Source organism: Schistocerca gregaria, chromosome 2 (assembly GCF_023897955.1).
Source record: "Schistocerca gregaria isolate iqSchGreg1 chromosome 2, iqSchGreg1.2, whole genome shotgun sequence".
Classification (NCBI taxonomy): domain Eukaryota; kingdom Metazoa; phylum Arthropoda; class Insecta; order Orthoptera; family Acrididae; genus Schistocerca; species Schistocerca gregaria.
The window spans coordinates 630,784,247-630,804,118 of NC_064921.1; the positions used below are offsets into that span (position 1 = coordinate 630,784,247).

Genomic DNA, 19,872 nt, shown 5'->3' on the forward strand with positions numbered 1-19,872 from the left:
CTAAATATGTAAGGGCACTATGGTCTGTGTAGATCCAAATTTCATGTCCTAAAAGGTACTTTTCAAATTTTTGCAGGCCGAAAATAACAGCTAATGCTTCAAGTTCAGATATACTATAATTTTTCTCGGATTGTTGCAATGACCTGCTCGCAAAGGCTATGGTCTTGTGGACTTCCTCTTCTCCTTCTTTTTCCAACTGAAATAGTTCAACTCCTAACCCGTAACCACAAGCATCAGATCCCAGACAAAATGGTTTCGAAAAATCGGGATGGTTCAAAATCTTACTATTAATAAGAGCTTCTTTCAATTCTTCAAACGCCTTCTGACACTCAGAAGTCCATTTATAAACTACATTTTTCTTTAAGAGTTCTCGCAGGCACGGTGCATTGAATAATTGTCCAGACACAAATTTTCTATAAAACCCAAACAAACCAAACATCCCCTTTAATGCTTTACGTGTTGTAGGTGCAGCATAATCCCTTATTGCTCTAATCTTTTCTGGATCCGGCATGATACCATCGCCACTCACTATGTGCCCCAAGAATTTAATTTCTTTCTTCACAAATTCAGTTTTGTCTAGCTTCAATTTCATACCCCCCAATTTTATGGCCCTCAATACTTCATCCAATAACATACAGTGTTCCTCCCACGTTGGTGTCGATATCAAAACGTCGTCTACATACACTGTAATTCTTCTTAGTAGATGGTCCCCTAATACCTGCGACATAGCTCTTACAAAGGCACATACACTTATATTTAAACCAAACGGCACCACCTTATACTGATAACATCTACCTTCGAATAAGAATGCCGTGTACTTTCTTGATTCCTTTGCTAACGGTAGGTTCCAATATCCACAGGTCACATCCATGGATGTAAAGAACTTAGCACCTTTAAACTTTTGTAGCAGTTCTTCAATATTCTCCGGACGGTCACTCTCAGGTAGTACTATTTTGTTTAATGCTCGAGCATCCAACACTAGTCTAATTGAGCCATCCTTCTTAGGAACTATGACTAGCGGGTTATTGTACACACTAACAGCCCTTTCAATAATTCCCCACTCTAACATATTTTGAATTAAGTCACGTACTGCCTCCTTATGTACTTCTGGGATTGCAAATGGTTTTTTGAAGAAATGAGCGTCTTTCTGCACTGTCAAAAAACACTCATAATCCTTTACTAGCCCTGGTTGATCTGAGAAAACCTCGGCATGTTTGACTAGTATTTGTCTTAAATCGTTTTTCCTTGCTTCATCAATATCAATTAATGCTAGTAATTTCTCCTCGATCCTATTTCTGACACTCACAAGCTCAGACGGATCCTCTACTTTTTTGCCACCGTACTCATTATAGCCCTCCAAGAATTTCACTGTTTTACAAATACATATAGGAAAATCATTCTGCTCAGGATCCTCACATAGCTGCTTACCGATGAAAGGTATAGTAATTAGTTTACCCTTAATTTTTACCATAACATCATTGGTAGAAAAATTCACCCATCCTTCATATTTATTCAAAAAGTCAGCCCCCACCAATATGTCTACACTCAGTCCATTTATAACTAAGAAGTTCTGTCTTATTTCTACTTCCTTAAATGCTATGGGTAGAAACACTTCCTGTTTTACTGTCTTCTTAGTCTTACCGGTTGCTACTACAATGTTCAAGCCACTTACTGGCATCTTAACAATCTGTTTACTGTTAGGGAGTTCATTTACCAAGTTCTGGGATACTGCACAGACTTCCGATCCAGTATCTATCAAACATTTAACTGGTTCATTTAATACTCTTAGCTCTACTATCGGTTGCCCTAAGTACTCTTTATTTATTTTGGGTTCTGCTTCCTCCAATAAATCTTGCACAATTTCTCTCCTTTCGAAGCCTGTCTTTTGGGTGGCAATCACATTCACACTTACAGGGTTTATTTCATGCTTATTATCACCCTCAATTCTAGTGGCAGCTCCTATTAGCCTATCCACTATTGCTAAGTCAAAACATTTTTCCAATGTTTCCCCCTCTTTCTCATTAACCTCCTTTTCTACGACCCTATCCAAGGCGTCGTCATTAACCTCTACCTCCTCCTCTAATCTATCCTCTTCTTCGTAACTATCTACAACATCAATTATCTTATCAAGCACAGTCACAACCCTGCCATTATTACTGTTCTCACCCCTATCCGACAGCTCTTCATTAGTTTTACTGTGCATAATGTCTTTCTGATTATTACCCTTATAACTAGTACTTAGTTCTTCAATAAGTGGCTTCTTATGATTATTCTTACAGTTAATTGGTTCATTAACCTCCACTTGACTTAAAGCTACTATCTCTGTCTGTTTTACGTTATCCTCCCTAAATTTTGTAGCAACAACATTTATGTTAGGTGGTCGTTCAGGCTGCTTTCTTATGAATGGTTTTGCCAGCGGATTTAACTTTAAACGCTGTTGCCTACGATCGCCAGCACACTCGTAGACAATTAATGGTTTTCCGAGCGCGGTGCGTCATCACTATGCCTCCAGCTGACCGCCTCACCTCCTGACATCTGTCGGCCGCTGTCATACTGCTCGCGTTCATTGAACCTGTTAACATATGTTCTTCCTCTACCACGTGAACTGCCACGGTATCCGCCGCCTCTCTGAACACCCATCCTATTAATGTTTACATCCGCGCGATTGTCATTCTGCCTAGCAGGCGGGCGATGCTCCCTCCTCATGTTTTCTTCTTCTTTTTGGACGGATTCAACCCTTTCTAAATACTGTACGAACTTGTCAATGTTATCTCGGGGCGCAGATATGATCTTAGTTTTCCAGTTCCACGGTAGCTTATTTTCTACCCCTAATATGATCTGTTCTGTTTCTAACTTATTACTAAGGTAGGACAGAGTTGTTACCCACCTTTGAACAAATCGTTTGATGCCCTCTCTCTTGGGGTCATACTTCTCTCCCGACCAGAACCGATTAAGAACATCCATCTGCTTTCTCTTTCCCCAGTATTCCTCAAAGAACGCTAATTTAAATTCTGACAATTTCGCGTATTTTTCAGAGGCTAAATTCCCCCATACTCTGGCCTCTCCCATCAAATTTGAAGTGATAAAGCCTATCTTTTGTTTATCGCTCCATACTTTCGGCAAAACGTCTTCAAAATCGTTCCAAAATTCTCTGGGGTGCATGTTCTTACTTGGGTCAAATTTTAAAAACTGTCTGTGGGTAACATACGCAACCTCGGTAGATTCAATTATTCCACTGGAAATTATACTACCACTATGGTTAGAAACACACTGTTCTACTTTGGTTAGTCTGCATTCATGCCCACAAAGTTGCTCATTCACACTTTCACTGAAATGGCTTATGTGAGTCTCTAAATTATTGACCTTATTTACAACTTGCTCTCCAAGTTTCTCACACCGAATTTTGGTATCATTTATTTTACATTCTAAGGCGGCATGATTAATTTCATTGGAATTCTCTACCACTTTTATGTGCTCACATACTTTATCTAATTCTGCATCAACATGGGATTTAAATTGCTGTTGATCCTCAGTAACCTGTTCGATTCGTGTCGTCAATTCACTTTGCACTTGAACAATATTTTCTGTACATTCTAGTTTAACCTGCTGTATTTCAACATTTACTTTACTACTGAGCACTGCTAAATCTTGCTTCCAACAGTCTCTGAGATCGGATATTTTGGAATCTAAATCAGCGCCCATTTTAGTCATCTCATTACTTAAATCAGATCCTAATTTAGACATTTTTGAATCCATTTTACTTGACATATTAGTTTCCAATTTTGACATACTGGAATCCATCTTACTTGACATATTGGAATCCAACACGTTCATCTTAGTTAATAGATTCATCAGCATACTGGCGACATTATCCTTCGCCCCCTCATTTGCTGATACAATGTCCCTATTAACATTAACTACCGGCATGGGTAACTGTAACTCACTGGGCACTGACATATTTGGATCTGACTCCAAACTATAATTAACATAGGATGAATCAGTCAAACTACTACTGAAATTGGGTTGAGACACGTCTAAACTAAAATTCATGGGGTCATTTTCCCCTGTCTCCATCCCACTATCACAACTTAGTTCCGCCTTTTTGTCACTTGGTTGAAACTCAGCCATTTTTCTCAGTTTGACTCCACAAACACACAAAGTTTTCAAAAGCACTGTACTTAACTTTGTGCTTCGGCGTGCTGCGTTGCTGCTAGATGAAACTGCGGGTCCGTTCACCATACACTGCAATGCTGTACCAGTTTCCGGGCCCCCGCTCGAATCAGCGCTGCCAACTGCCACTGCTGTCGTCGCCTCTGCGTAGTCTCCGTAGCTCGTCGTCTGCCAGACGCCGTCGTAGACTGCTATTCCAATCGGCGCGTAGTCACCGAAAAATTCTTCCGTTCCGTACAACACATTACAGTTCACGGACACTTTCACTGTCCTTCCTATTCACGTGGCGATATCAATTTGTACGCTACACAGTTCCTACACATAGCGAGCACTTCTGTATTGTCCGGTAATTGTCACTACTGCTTTTTTTGAAATTCACTGGAATTTACTATTTTTATTTCCCGGCCGATGCACCACTTGCGACGGGTCAGGCTCTTATCGCGCAGTTTCCTTTCCCTGAAAGAAAATCCACCTACCTCGTTTCTTAGGTAGTTGCTGCACTCGCCTCTCCTGATAGCAGCTACTGGAAAAATTGCAGAAAAGCAGTGTTGAAGAAACTGCAATTTAATAGCCGCTCACCGGAGGCCGCGATACATGTTTGCTGAAATACAATCTATGAGCAATCTTCCTAAATAAATTGAGTTATTGGAATGGTAGTAATTGTTTACTCAAACGAGAACGCGAAGTTAGTAATTCTATTTAAGCTCTTTATTGTCTTTAAGCCTGATCATCAGCCCGCTAATCTACGTTTGAAGAAAGTTCAGTTCACAATTCTATCCACACTCAAACCCCGCCAGAATTAGCTTTCAAAGTTACGGAATTTACTTAACTGCAACACAGACGATTTTCTAACATACACGTTTGCAGTCGATGTTCAATAATAGTTCGTTTTTTAACGTTAATGCTCGCCATAAGCACTTAGTAAAAGTTTACGAAGTACCGCCACGCTTTTAATTATTAAAGTTACTCGCGTCTTTCGCGGAACGAAAAGTCACAACTCGCTCAAACTCACACTACGCGTTACTGGACTCTTCCAGTCTCAAATCGCACAGTACCGAACCGATGAAGCCGTTTTATGACTTCATTTTACACATTATTCGCGAGGACACCTCAAGCATGTCTCTTCTCGATCACAGTTCCTTCGCGACTCCTCATCCACTCGCGACTCACTCTCCTAGTCTGCTAACCGTCCTCGCATCTCATTGGCTCACACATCACACAGCCAATCAGAATTAACTCTTTGGGTGCGCCTCGCGCCAAAATCTAGCACGCACCAGTCATGACTTCTGAATCATTTACGTCATGATTTCTTGTTACACAAAATTTACTGTATAATTTAACAAACCGAAAGGAAAACTAGACTTTACTTTATTTCCAGAAATTATTTAAATACTCGCGAACGTTCTGGCTGCTTGTACAATACCATACACTCTTGGACATCCGACATTCACTAAGATGGGGAACCACTGGCGACTCTGTTCCCACGGTTACATCGTCTGAACACTTGCGAGTTCCAACCTAGATTTTATACACTTGCAAAGAATGGCGAATGTCCCTCTTTCATTCACTCAGGCACACTCATTCACTCTCACCTACTCATATAAAATAACTGTTCACAAAAATTCAAAACATTTATGGTTTTAACAAAGTTATAGGTGAATTTCTAAAAGTAAAATTCTCAAAATAAATACAAAAGCACGGAAGGTGATTTTGTTTCATAGTTGGATGGTCACTGAAGGTGATCTATACATAATGGTATTTATTTAGACTCGAAAATTGTAGAAATTTGCGTTTTCTGTAAGATTTTTCTAATTTCCAAAATATGCAGGTTTCAAAGCTCAAATTTGGATGACTTATTTTTATTCATAACAGAAACTAGTATATTAACTTTTAATTTCCTCAGGTTCCTCAGTTAGAAGTTATTAAAGATGAAAGTTCCACGTTATACACGCGGCTAGTTAGCGCACAGGTCTTACATTCTCACGGTACAGACATGCCATATGGTCGTGACGTCAGACGAACGGACACCGGTAATCTGCCCGCTACAGCACATATGCTAATCTGATGGCTACTTTACAGTCTGTCTACATTTCACAGTAAATATTTGATAGAAAACTGTGCGCTCGCACTAGTTGCGACGCCACACACCGTCAACACTCCTGCCACGCTGCATTGCATTGCAGCTTAGAAGCTCATAGCGCACTCACGTCTAATTCATATGCAGGTACGAATGTAATGCAGATTTTTCAGGTTTTAATACATTATTGTTACTGTTATTGTTATTAAGCTTTATATTAGTTGGTCTATTTTTTTCCAAGATCGATGAAACATTAGTGTCAAGTTTCTGAACTACGTTTTTTTCATGGTTTGTTAATATCGTTGAGGTTTCAAAACACTACCGTTTAAATGAACAAAATCTGTGGAGCTCTAAATTATACGAGTTTTCTTTTGACTTCACTAGGAAGAGGATATTTCGGTATGTCTGTGGCTTTAAGAGATAGGCAGCCTAAAGTCGCAGCCTTCGCAGTGTCTTCTGATGACCAGTTAGTACTCCGTCGCTTCATAATCACCTTTTGAAGATGTTTTAATTTCGTGTAACTCAGCCGAGTGTGCCACTATGGTATCACTGCGTGTGCTGGACCATTGGGATGGACCATAGGGGAGGGGGTGGGGGAGGGACGAGGGGGGAAGGACACTGAGCATTACTCGTTTACAACGTTTCCAAATTTATTGGATCATATAATTATTATTACTACAAATGGAAACTGAGCACGAGATAATTGTTGTCAATTAAAGCGATTTTAACAAGGGAATCAATGTTTCATTAGAAAGAACATAAAATAGAACCACTAAAAGTTACAAGATAGGTAACAGAATTTCGGTGTTCTTTCGAAACTCAATTAAATTTTACCCAAATGTCCTAAACAAACAAGTAAGAGATTCTTCAGTGAAGAAAACAGGCGCACTCGCACACGCACTCACACACACACACACACACACACACACACACACACACACACAACTTTACAAAGAGTAAAAGATAAAAATATCAAACGGTCGGAATAGAGACAGAGGTGGAGCCTCTAAGGTCTGAGCAGCAGCAGCGTGTCCTAAGACCGGTCAAGACTGCTGCCTGACGTCATCAGCCATAACAGGCATACAGAGGGTCCGCCCAGGCGGCGACGGCGAGTGTTAAGGCAGACGGCAGGAACCAGTTTGTGACTGACTCTTATAAAACACCAAGACTCTTTAAGACAAATGGGAAAACGTGTATTACAACCGGCTCTTTTAAACTAATTTTTAAAACAAAGGTGTGCCCCGAGGGAGATTGCAACGTCCAACAAATTCAAACATAAAATATCAAAAGGTGCCTCAAATAGCCAAACACGCCTCGAAAACATTTACAGTGCGTTTCTAGCCCGAACATGATAACACATAAAGCCCACTCAACAGATGAATACATTAAAAGAGAAGTGATTGGCAACAGAAGCCAAAAGCGAAAACAAATTACAGCCAAGTTGGAGGCTGAGAACAGCGTTGCTAGATCGACATGAACATGCGAAAAGAGCACAAAATAAGTAATACAGACATGTAACGATGTAAAGAAGAAAGGGATGCACCACAACAGGGCAAACGGATAAACTGCATAATAATATAGCAAGAACTGTGCTGAACACACCACTGCCCGGATCTCAGGAAAACTACCAACGCACAAAGATAATTCCGGCTCTCACCCAGTCCTATTAAATCCAAAGGCAGCAATGCTTCGTCCTACGGATAAACCAGAACCCACAGGGAGACCAGGAAAACAGAAGTTGCGACAGGCCACATGTCTTCCGGTCGCAGCGCGTCCCCGGGTGCAGGAACGTTCTCCTCACTTGTCCTGACAGATCCCAGCAGTGTCCTTCCGTACGAGCGCCTCTTAACCAAAACAGACCACCAGCGACCTCTTTCAACGGCAACCACCAGAAATTCCGCCTCCGCTTGCTGCCCCAGCCTGCTCTGTTCAGGCAAACCAAAAGAGAGCCTCACACCGCAGCACCACAGACTCACTCGGGAGTCGGGCGCGATGTATCGACCTTGCAGTGCCGCTCAGGACGCTCCTATAAATCCGACTCGTTTGCCTAAGGTCTTTGATTTCTGTCCACATAATTTCTAATTGTTGGTGCGAGTCACATTGTCGAATTTACAGCATCATGGTTCAAATGACTCTGAGTACTATGGAACTTAACATCTATGGTCATCAGTCAGCTAGAACTTAGAACTACTTAAACCAAACTAACCTAAGGACATCACACAACACCCAATCATCACGAGGCAGAGAAAATCCCTGACCCCGCCGGGAATCGAACCCGGGAACCCGTGCGAGGGAAGCGAGAACGATACCGCACAACCACGAGCTGCGGACGGTTAATATCATGTCTAGTAGTAATTTCTTCATCACTTGATGTATGTATTCATCTGTAAATCGTCTTGTGCTTCTTTATGGCAGCTTCACTTTTGTGCCTTTCCTCTTATATAAATATGAATTGTAAGACATTTCCGGGGGCAGATGTGGACTCTGACCACAATCTATTAGTTATGAACTGTAGATTAAAACTGAAGAAATTGCAAGAAGATGGAAATTTAAGGAGATGGGACCTGGATAAACTGACTCAACCAGAGGTTGTACAGAGTTACAGAGCGAGCATAAGGGAACAATTCACAGGAATGGGGGAAAGAAGTACAATAGAAGAAGAATGGGTAGCTTTGACAGATGAAGTAGTGAAGGCAGCAGACGACCAAGTAGGTATAAAGACGAGGGCTGGTAAGAATCCTTGGGTAACAGAAGAAATACTGAATTTAATTGATGAAAGGAGAAAATACAAAAATGCAGAAAAATGTACCAGGCAAAAATGAATACAAACGTCTAAAAAATGAGATCGACAAGAACTGCAAAATGGCTATGTAGGGATGGCTAGAGGACAAATGTAAGGATGTAGAGGCTTATCTCACTAGGGGTAAGATAGATACTGCCTACAGGAAAATTAGGGAGACCTTTGGAGGAAAGAGAACCACTTGTATGAATGTCAACAGCTCAAATGGAAGCCCAATTCTAAGCAATGAAGGGAAAGCAGAAAGGTGGAAGGAGTATATAGAGGGTCTATACAAGGGCGATGTACTTGGAATGGAAGAGGATGCAGATGAAGATGAAATGGGAGAAGAGTGAAGAGTTTGACAGAGGAAGAAAAGACCTATGTCGAAACAAGGCCCCGGGAGTGGACAACATTCCATGACAGCCTTGTGAGAGCCAGTCCTGACGAAACTCTACCGTTTGCTGAGCAAGATGTATGAGACAGGCAACATACCCTCAGACTTCAAGAAGAATATAATAAATCCAACCCGAAAAACGCAGGTGTTGACAGATGTGAAAATTACCGAAATTTCAGTTTAATAAGTCACGGCTGCAAAACACTAACGCGAATTCTTTAGAGACGAAGGGAAAAACTAGTAGAAGCCGACCTCGGGGATAATCAGTTTGGATTCCGTAGAAATACTGGAACACGTGAGGCAATACTGATCCTAGGACGTATCTTAGAAGAAAGATTAAGGAAAGGCAAACCTACGTTTCTAGCATTTGTAGACTTAGAGAAAGCTTTTGACAATGTTGACAGGAATACTCTCTTTCAAATTCTGAAGGTGGTAGGGGTAAAATACAGGGAGCAAATGGCTATTTACGATTTGTACAGAAACCAGATGGCAGTTATAAGAGTCGAGGGACATGAAAGGGAAGCAGTGGTTGGGAAGCGAGTGAGACAGGGCTGTAGCTGCTCCACGATGTTATTCAATCTGTTTATTGAGCAAGCAATAAAGGAAACAAAAGAAAAAATCGGAGTAGGTATTAAAATCCATGGAGAAGAAATAAAAACTTTGAGGTTAGCCGATGACATTGTAATTCTGTGAAAGACAGCAAAGGACTTGGAAGAGCAATTGAACCGAATAGACAGTGTCGGGAAAGGAGGATATAAGATGAACATCAACAAAAACAAATCGAGGATAATGGAATGTAGTCGAATTAAGTCGGGTGATGCTGAGGGAATTAGATCAGGAAATGAGACGCTTAAAGTAGTAAAGGGGTTGCGCTATTAGGGGAGCAAAATAACTGATGATGGTCGAAGTAGAGAGGATATAAAATGTAGACTGTCAATGGCAAGGAAAGCGTTTCTGAAGAAGAGACGTTTGTCAACATCGAGTATAGATTTAAGTGTCAGGAAGTCGTTTCTGAAAGTATCTGTATGGAGTGTAGCAATGTATGGAAGTGAAACATAGACGATAAATAGTTTGGACAAGAAGAGAATAGAAGCTTTCGAAATATGGTGTTACAGAAGAATGCTGAAGATTAGATGGGTAGATCACATAACTAATGAGGAGGTATTGAACAGAATTGGGGAGAAGGGGAGTTCCTGGCACAACTTAATTAGTGGAAGGGATCGGTTGGTAGGACATGTTCTGAGGCATCAAGGGACCACCACTTTAGTATTGGAGGGCAGCGTGGATTGTAAAAATAGTAGAGGGAGATGAATACACTAAGCAGATTCAGAAGGGTGTGGGTTGCAGTAGGTACTGGGAGATGAAGAAGCTTGCACAGGATAGAGTAGCATGGAGAGCTGGATCAAACCAGTCTCAGGACTGAAGTCCAGAACAACAACAATTTTTATCACATTATCAGGCTCATTACTACGCACTAATTCAGCACTGGAGGATGGCAGACTTAGAACTGGGACAGCATCAGTCTTCATCTTACGTTTCGGAACACCATTTAACAGTTCACTTTCAAATCCCTTTCATAATACCAAACAGTGAAATTTATTGAGCAGACATGAGCATTTTCAACTCAAAACAAATTTCCACATTTACAGGCATTTATTCATTTTCGTTTCATCTAACTGTTTTTAGGAAATATATGAAACTTTATTCCTAAATTACTGAGTTGTGATTCGTACCATATATTGTGCTGCTCGTGGAATTTATTTATTTAAGCATATGGCTACTTTAAAAAATGTGTACATGTTCTGAAGACAACACGGAAAAGAAATGCGTAAATTGGATCATAGGTTTGGTATGTAAGGAATTAAGCAAATTGTTTTCGTTCCACAGGCGTCTACTTCACACATTTATTCCATCTTTGCCATATGTGGTGAAAAATATAAATAAAGAATAAGTTACGTTCAATTTCGATTTCGCCCATGCGAAACAGTATAACCAACAACTATAGAGTTTGATGCAGTATTTATTTCCTATATTTCTGCAAAGAACAGCTAAGCATTGTGAAACAACTAACGCAGCCACTCTCCACTACGTCACACACACAATCTCAGTAGTTGTTACTCTGCTTTCTTTTAATGTTGACAGGTGGAGCTCAAGTCCTGTGTCGAGACACTAGACTTCCAAGTTACGGAGGGCGGCAGCAACTTCAGCGTGGGTCAGAGGCAACTGATCTGCCTTGCTAGGGCCATACTCAGGAACAACAAAATACTCGTACTCGACGAGGCCACTGCCAACGTCGACCCAGAGTGAGTGTCGCACCACTTATATTAATTCCTTCCTAATCCCTTTACTGAACACAGTTTATGTTTTCATTATCGTGCCTGTATCCATCTAAATACACAGAGGGTGTGTAGTTAATTGCGTTACATTGTAAGTGGTCGTCTCTGTGTATACCTTAATATTGTTGAATAGAGGCATATGTTGTAACTCATTTTCTGGTTTGTGGGTTGTGATTTTATCACCTATATATTTTAGATTGTGTGCCTAAGTTCCTTGGACCACCTTCGCAAACAGGTGAGTTCTTCTTAATGGCACGAAATTTTCTCTGTAGAAACATTTATGTGATCGAATTATTTGAAAATTTGTGTTACAGGACGGATGCCCTAATTCAGTGTACGATTCGCAGAAAATTCAAGCACTGCACGGTGATTACTATCGCCCACAGGCTGAATACTGTTATGGACTCAGACAAGGTGCTCGTGATGGACGCTGGAACTGTAGTGGTGAGAAACAAATATGTCACTAGACAGTGTCCTACAACAATCGTCAATAATAGCTTTCTTTTACCAAACACACACTGAACAGCAGTTTCTTCTTATTATATTTTGCACACAGCAGTCTGTCATTTAATTTTGCGAAGTTAAATCTTTTAAACAATGGATTTAGCACCAGAGCAATTCGGCTGCAGCTGTCATAGCCGTGTAGGGTTGCCAGCTTTTTACAGCGAAAGTAAGTGAGCGAGGAGGAAGCCTACAAAACAAATGCTTCAAATAGGGTTTCCTACAAATAACAGTAGAAATTATTGCTTTTGTTTAGAGACTTTACTTCCTTCTGCCAAAATTAATTCTATCTTACATTTTTAAATAATTCACTGCAATTAAAATTAAAATGCATTGCTATTTGCAGATCTCCTTTTATAAGGTCAGTGGTACATTGGTTGCGCATCTCTGTCAATTTATGGTTCCTTAGCGAAAAATTCGTTTTGCCTCGTCGTTTGAACCAGAAATGCTTAATGCAACCTAAACTACTTTCAGAAAATTTGGAAGCTGAACATTTTTTGCGCTGAAGGTACAGGGAACATTAGCTCACTTATTTGCACTGCCTTCTATGGATATGCTTTTCTTCAAAATATCCTTTTCATTACGAAACCCATCATGCAAACAATTTCACGTACATCATCTAGCTGAAATGAGTCAATTATTTCTTGAAGACTGTTAAATTTTAGCTCGGAACTTAGAAAAACAGGCATCCAGAACTCTTTTGGAATTGCCAATTGGAAACTCTTACATTGAAACAAGATATTTTTATAATATTTTTATTTAAGAATTTTTATCATTGTGCAGCCCTGTCAGCAACTGTGATAATTGTACATGTAACACGTCAGCTTCAGTTGCAAATTTATTTATTTTTATTTATTCGTGTCAGAAGCACTTACGATGTACAAAATAATGTACAATATTTAAATCCCGTGTGTGTATATATATGTACAAGACAATTGTTTACACTTTTGCCGCCAAGAAATTAGCGACCTCTATTGCATTTGGCGTTGCATGTAGCAGGTCTTCTGTTGTGCGTGTTGCTGGACATTGGGTACACTGGAGCAGGTGGAAGGTCGTCTGCGTTGCTCCATACGCGTAGAGTGGCGGATCCTCCTGGAAACCCCATTTGGTCAGATTGCTCTTACATTTCGTGACACCCGAGCCTAGTCTGTTGAGGGATCTAGATGTTCTCCAATTCTCTGTGTAGCCGGGTGTTAGTCTTTCGCTTGGTGTAATCCATCCCACAGTACTGGTAAGCCTTGCACGCCATAGTTCGATTCGGCATTGCTGTGGTGCCCCAACTAGATCCTCGGTAGATCTGAGGAACCTCTTTCTGGATTTTAGTCGTGGGTATGCTGGTTGACAGCCATATAGGTGGTGACCTTCAGAAGTTTCTGATCATTTCTTCTCACTTTTTGCTGCTACCTCTCAGTGGATGACCAAGAAATGTACATTATGACTGGTTAGTACGGTGCTACAGTTTTATACTTGACATGGCCAAACTTTGGCATGCAGTAGTTTAGTGTCACTCGCTTCTGAAGAAGGCCAAATTAGTTTGGCTGAAACCTGGGTAAAATTTGGTTTCTATTTGCGGAGCAGAACAGACTTGTAAGCGCTGTTTCCGGTTTTCTTGTAGATGACAGGATCAGAGATTACAGAGAAAGCCGTGACGAGTCAGGCGAAATAAATTATTTTAATTACCACTGCAAAAGTTGAAAAAATGAGGGATGAATTCGAAATAATGTTGGACATGGGACCTGACAAGAAAAATAGCCAAAATAAGGGATTTCCCGGGAAAAACGGGATAGCAGAAAGCCCTAACTGGTTCTTGACGCCAAACTCATTCTTAACCTTTGTAACAAATTTTAATATTAGTGGATTACTTATCAGTTAAGGAATTGCACAATAAGACAGAAAACACAAATTGTGAATATTCGGTTGTTTCACCAATAAACCCAATTTTATGTTCATAAGGTCGCCCTTAGGAAATAGCTACATGCAGTATAACACCCGTAGTTAGGATTTTACCCTTAAATAATTTTCTTTTGTGTCTCTGCTCCCCTTCCACTTTCATTCAGCTGTTGGTGTTTCCCAGACTGGAACGCTAGACTTTTAATATCACGAGGGAATACGAAACGAATCAGAACTGTTTTATCTCGACATACAATTGATCGTATCAAGTGCAATGTTGAAACACTGTTTTTTTCGTAGCTGCATCAAGAAAAGTGTAGAATTAAAGAGGGAAGACCAATGAAAGATAAACTTCAGTCAATACAAGCAAGGTAACTCTTTCTCGGAATTTAGCAAATAATAAGGTATTCGAATCGCTTACAATTAGTCACAGAAAAATGAAATGATTTTATCCAAAACGTAGACGTTTACGAAAGCAGGAATATTGTTTCTAAATTGTTTTTCATTTTTGACAGCACTCCAGCGGTAGAGGAGACGGTAGGTTATTGCCCAACAAGCGGTTTAAATGGACAGACTGAATAAAAAAGAAGCTGCTTCGCTTTCAATCTGAGTCAGGTGAGGACGGACTCAAACGTGAAGGAACTGTACATATCAAAATCCATTACAAATCATTACTTCTCACTGCTGTAAGTACTTGTGGCTCAGTTATGTATACAGGGTGTTAGAGACGGAAGTGCAGATATTTCCAATGCTAACTGAGGACTGTATACTGAACAACATTGTATCAGTATTTAATTCATTTGCAGACTAATAATCGTAGCTATTAGTATAGCATATTCAGATGTTGGTTGGTACATTTAAGTGTGTGTGGCACAAGCAATCCATCAGAGGTTTTTCTTTCTCCCAGATAGCAGGTCGTGTATTTAAGTATAGATGAGTGGACACAAAAGGATAGTCTACGATGACAGGTGTAGTCCACTTCGTGGTGCAATCACGAACGTGAAAAAAAAAGAGATTGGCTGTAAATTAAGCTTTGTGTTTTTGGGAAGACTGTTAGACGCAGAGAAAAAACAACTTACAATCTGACGTGGGTACATGTTAAGGTACCAATAATCACAATATCTGTACCTGTGCCCTTGACTCCCTGTGTATCAGAGGAACTATCATGAGAATAATTATAACCATCGATGCAAATAAAAATTCGGATAAAAATAACAATTACAATTTTTCGCTAAGAATTACAGTTAATTTAAATAGCTTATGACGTTTGATGGTGTGTCTAAGATCATCATAAACACGGGGGATAATGTAATGACAGAGGAAGAGATTGAAATGACACTGATAGTAGGTGTTAAGGTATAGAAAGCAAACAGTTTCAAGTGACTCTGGAGACAGAGCTGATGGCTTGGGGAAGTGGAACTGGAGGGCGGGAGTTGACTAGAGACAGCTATAGGGACAGTGTGTGACAGAGGTAACTACTGTAATACAATGTCCACCATTAATTACGTTTTTGCGTTGCAAACGCGTGAAATTTTTCGATATATTTGGAGAATTATATGTAAGTTGGTGATTGATTAAATGTATACTGGCTTTGGATTTGACATTGGGATCTCCTGATTACTAGGCGCGTGTATTAAGCACTGCGCCATCCAGGACACAGTGTTATCGCACCTGTGCGTCTGTCTTGCCACACCTCACGGCGTACGCACACTCCCACGGAGCCTCATCTATCCGCAGTCCCTCCAATTTCCTCCATGCTTGCTACTCTGAGATTCCCGCAGGGGGTCAGACGTACTCGTGCATCCGCACTAAAAAAGGTGGATCCATTGTCCATCTAGGTTTATCATTTATACATGGATTTGTGGTGTCTGTTGTTGCGGGCATATCCGAAAGAACAAGCACCACATATTCATATATGATTTTTGGACAAGATCGTGTCAAAGTCAGGTTCCTGATACAGGACCAAATTGTTGTGAATATGGTTCTTATTAGTGGTATGGAAGTAGAACAACAAAACACAAAGAGGCTACATTCTCTTGTAAAACTCTTCTCATTAACACAGGTTGTCCAAGACATCTAACCTCTACAGGGCCAGTATGTTCCTTCTGTTATTACACTAGTTCAAATTCACAGCACCACATACCACATAAATACTAGCTTTCCGTTCACATTTACTGTTCTTGTAATTTTGCCCATTTAAACGTTTCAACGCTTTTGTCTTCACAACTAGCAACAATTTCGCCTTGATATTTATTTTATCACCTCCCCCTGAAATGGACTGTTCTCGTCCTGTGCTCAGTAAGATCCTAATTTTGATTACCACTGCACTCAACGTCAACAGTTTCTATTTTTATGTCTGTCCTTTCCTGTTTATTTCTTCCCTTATTTTATTCTTGCTAAGTTGGACGCAAACCAGTGACAAACTAACTTTAGCCTTATTTGAAAAAATCCCAGTGTATCCTTGAAGCTATTTATCGCAATAAAGGCCACAAAAAACTAAGATAGCCGGTGTATGGAACTTTCAGTGCTGTGAAGGACAATCAGCAACGAAAGGAAGCATTAAACGTACATAGAAATTAAGCTATTTACTTGTACCAAATCAGTGCTGCGTTTGATGAAGGCAAGAATTTAGTTCGCGGAAAATATTTCATGTTTCACGAACTGTCGATACTTCTTCATATTTAAAATTGCTGGTCGTCTTCAGATTAATGGCATAAACTGAAGACAGATATATGTACGGTGAGGACCAGTCGTATGGAGTTACCATAATTTCTGAATATGAGTTATGACGAGAATTTTCTTAATCATGTAGGCAACCGAAGACTGTATTAACCCCACCAGGCTTCCCGAATCAAACTTACTTTTAAGTCAATAAGAATTCTGGATTAACGAAAGCTTTGGGAAGAATAAACACTTAATTTTTCAGGAGTATGACCATCCACATATTCTGATGAAGAATCTGGACGGTTTTCTGTCGAATCTTGTGGCAGAAACGGGAACTGCGATGGCGGAACAACTGAGAAATGTTGCTGAGAAGGTGAGAGCCTTAACCAACGTTTTTAGAAATCCACAACAATTAGCAAATATCTTTCTCATGTTGGAACTTGAAACATACGTAGTGACCTTTTTTGCTTCTTTCAGAGCTATACTACACTGGCTGTCGTGGAAGAAGAAACGAAAGGGGAAGATGGTGATGAAGAAGGAGAACAAATTACGAGGCTATAGTTCAACAACTTCCTACACTTCCTTTGCTGTCGCCATGACACTTTCCCATGTGTTGTGGATGAGCCCAAAAACTGTTAGACATTTCATTTGTCACTTGTAGTGTGGAGACATAAGGTTCATCAGTGCCTGTTACTAAGACTAATTTTATTTATTGTGTGTTTATTTTCTATTTAGAAGCATCGGTCGTAATTTTTTTACTCACTTGCCTGTTACTGACACGTAGCATGAAATACATTTAAATGTCATTAATGCTTTATTGTTGTCCAGTGTTCTTTATTATAAATTCATTTTTAATGTGGAATCACGTTTATAATCTTATCGCTATTGACAATCGCAGATTTTTTAGCTTAATGTCTAGATTAATCCAAGCACCGAAGTTTAGTTTGTGATTGAATTAATCGGTTTTACGACTGGAGTTGTTCTGTGGCACAAATGAGTCACTGCTCGTACCGTAGGATATAAAGTAAACTTGTAATAGACTATGCAGTAGATTCAGAAGCAACGTCAGGGAACTTTTCTTGAGGAAACTTCATATGGGACCTTTTAACGCCATTCATTGCGAAAGCTGTATATACTTATGAAACGTTTCGTTGTTGGTTCAGTTCCGTCAAGTCAGGTATAAAAGCATTGATTCAGTACATGCAAAGCGTAATACATAGTTGTAGTTCAATTAAGAAGCATTTTATGTTACACTAATTCTAGTTTAGACTGTGATTTTCAGACTCAGAAGATTGAAGATATCACCTTAGTAACATGCGAAATGTCTAGAGTTTCATTTATTTTAATCTCCGTAAAGACAGGCCACTCTCTTACACTTCTGTTATTCCACACTGTCAGTGACTGTTAGGAGCCCAGCATCCAAAGAGGATCGATTCCTAAGCGGCCTTAACTGTCTGCCAGGAACGTATAGGGTCTTCTTCTGTTGTCTTCCTTTTAAATAAAAGCGTTCACAGGAATTGTTCACTGCGACATTTAATATCGTTCTAAGCCTACATGCGTGCTAACAGCAAACTGTTGTCCATATTGGGTAGGAAAACCACTTTTCTGCATTATGTACAGAATGTATGGACAACATTTATAATGAAACCATTTTTCTTTCAATGGCTGTAAAATATTAATCTCTCACTCTTACCTTCTGTTGTCCTTCCTGTCCACAAATCTGAAAGGTAAAGATGAAATGTTTGCGGTCTGGCTGTGTAATAGAGTTTTAGAAAAAATGCACTTATTTTCGATGTATTTCCCATTAGCAAAAATAAGAGTGAGAAACCAAGAACTAAGTGTTTCAAATGGTATAAAATAGGGATGCAGTCTTTCAGTCCTGCTCTTCAGTCCATTCGTCATAGAAGCAATGACAGAAATAAAAGGAAGTTTCAGCATTGGGGTTAAGTTTCAGATTGAAAGGACATCACTAGTATGATTTGCTGACGACATTTCTATCCTCAGTGAAAGCGAGGAAGAATTACAGGGCCTGGTGAGTGGAGTGAGCAGTCTAATGAGCATACAGTATGGTCGAGAGTAGACTGAGGAAAGCACCCAGCAGTGCTGACTCCAGTAACTTACACAGCCGCGTGTGGGAAACTGCGAATCACAGACAGAGCCAGTGGCGCTGAAGATTAAGATGCTTGCAGGGATGTCAGCCTCCGGTGGTGGAACTCGCTCCAGCGAATGGTGGCGTGTGGCACCTACTGTAGGTGCCTGCCCCGGTGCAGAAGTGTGGGCGACTGTGCTGTCGGGGTGCAGGAGTGAGACAGCAGGCAGGCTGCAACAGTGGTCAACATACATGTTGACAGTGTACAATTCAATTTATTGTGCTGGTTTAGCTCTTCGACTCCACATTTAAATGTTGTTGTTGTTGTCTTCAGTCCTGGGACTGGTTTGATGCAGCTCTCCATGCTACTCTATCCTGTGCAAGCTGCTTCATCTCCCAGTACCTACTGCAACCTACATCCTTTTGAATCTGCTTAGTGTACTCATCTCTCGGTCTCCCTCTACGATTTTTACCCTCCACGCTGCCCTCCAACGCTAAATTTGTGATCCCTTGATGCCTCAAAACATGTCCTACCAACCGATCCCTTCTTCTAGTCAAGTTGTGCCACAAACTTCTCTTCTCCCCAATCCTATTCAATACCTCCTCATTAGTTACGTGATCTATCCATCTTATCTTCAGTATTCTTCTGTAGCACCACATTTCGAAAGCTTCTATTCTCTTCTTGTCCAAACTAGTAATCGTCCATGTTTCACTTCCATACATGGCTACACTCCAAACAAATACTTTCAGAAACGACTTCCTGATACATAAATCTATATTCGATGTTAACAAATTTCTCTTCTTCAGAAACGCTTTCCTTGCCATTGCCAGTCTACATTTTATATCCTCTCTACTTCGACCGTCATCAGTTATTTTACTTCCTAAATAGCAAAACTCCTTTACTACTTTAAGTGTCTCATTTCCTAATCTAATTCCCTCAGCATCACCCGATTTAATTTGCTACATTCCATT

At 40.3% G+C, this 19,872-nt stretch overlaps 1 protein-coding gene across 1 annotated transcript in view; it reads left to right on the forward strand.

Annotated features, from left to right (window-relative positions):
• The window catches only part of LOC126335904 (ATP-binding cassette sub-family C member 4-like), a 227,009-nt gene extending 209,336 nt beyond the window's left edge, over positions 1 to 17,673 (forward strand). The window contains exons 23-26 of the mRNA XM_049999377.1: positions 11,563 to 11,723; positions 12,071 to 12,200; positions 17,074 to 17,184; positions 17,289 to 17,673. Coding sequence (XP_049855334.1) covers positions 11,563 to 11,723; positions 12,071 to 12,200; positions 17,074 to 17,184; positions 17,289 to 17,372 — 486 coding nt within the window. The 3' untranslated portion in view covers positions 17,373 to 17,673. The remainder of the gene's footprint in view (positions 1 to 11,562; positions 11,724 to 12,070; positions 12,201 to 17,073; positions 17,185 to 17,288) is intronic.
• The last annotated feature ends 2,199 nt before the right edge of the window (positions 17,674 to 19,872 follow it).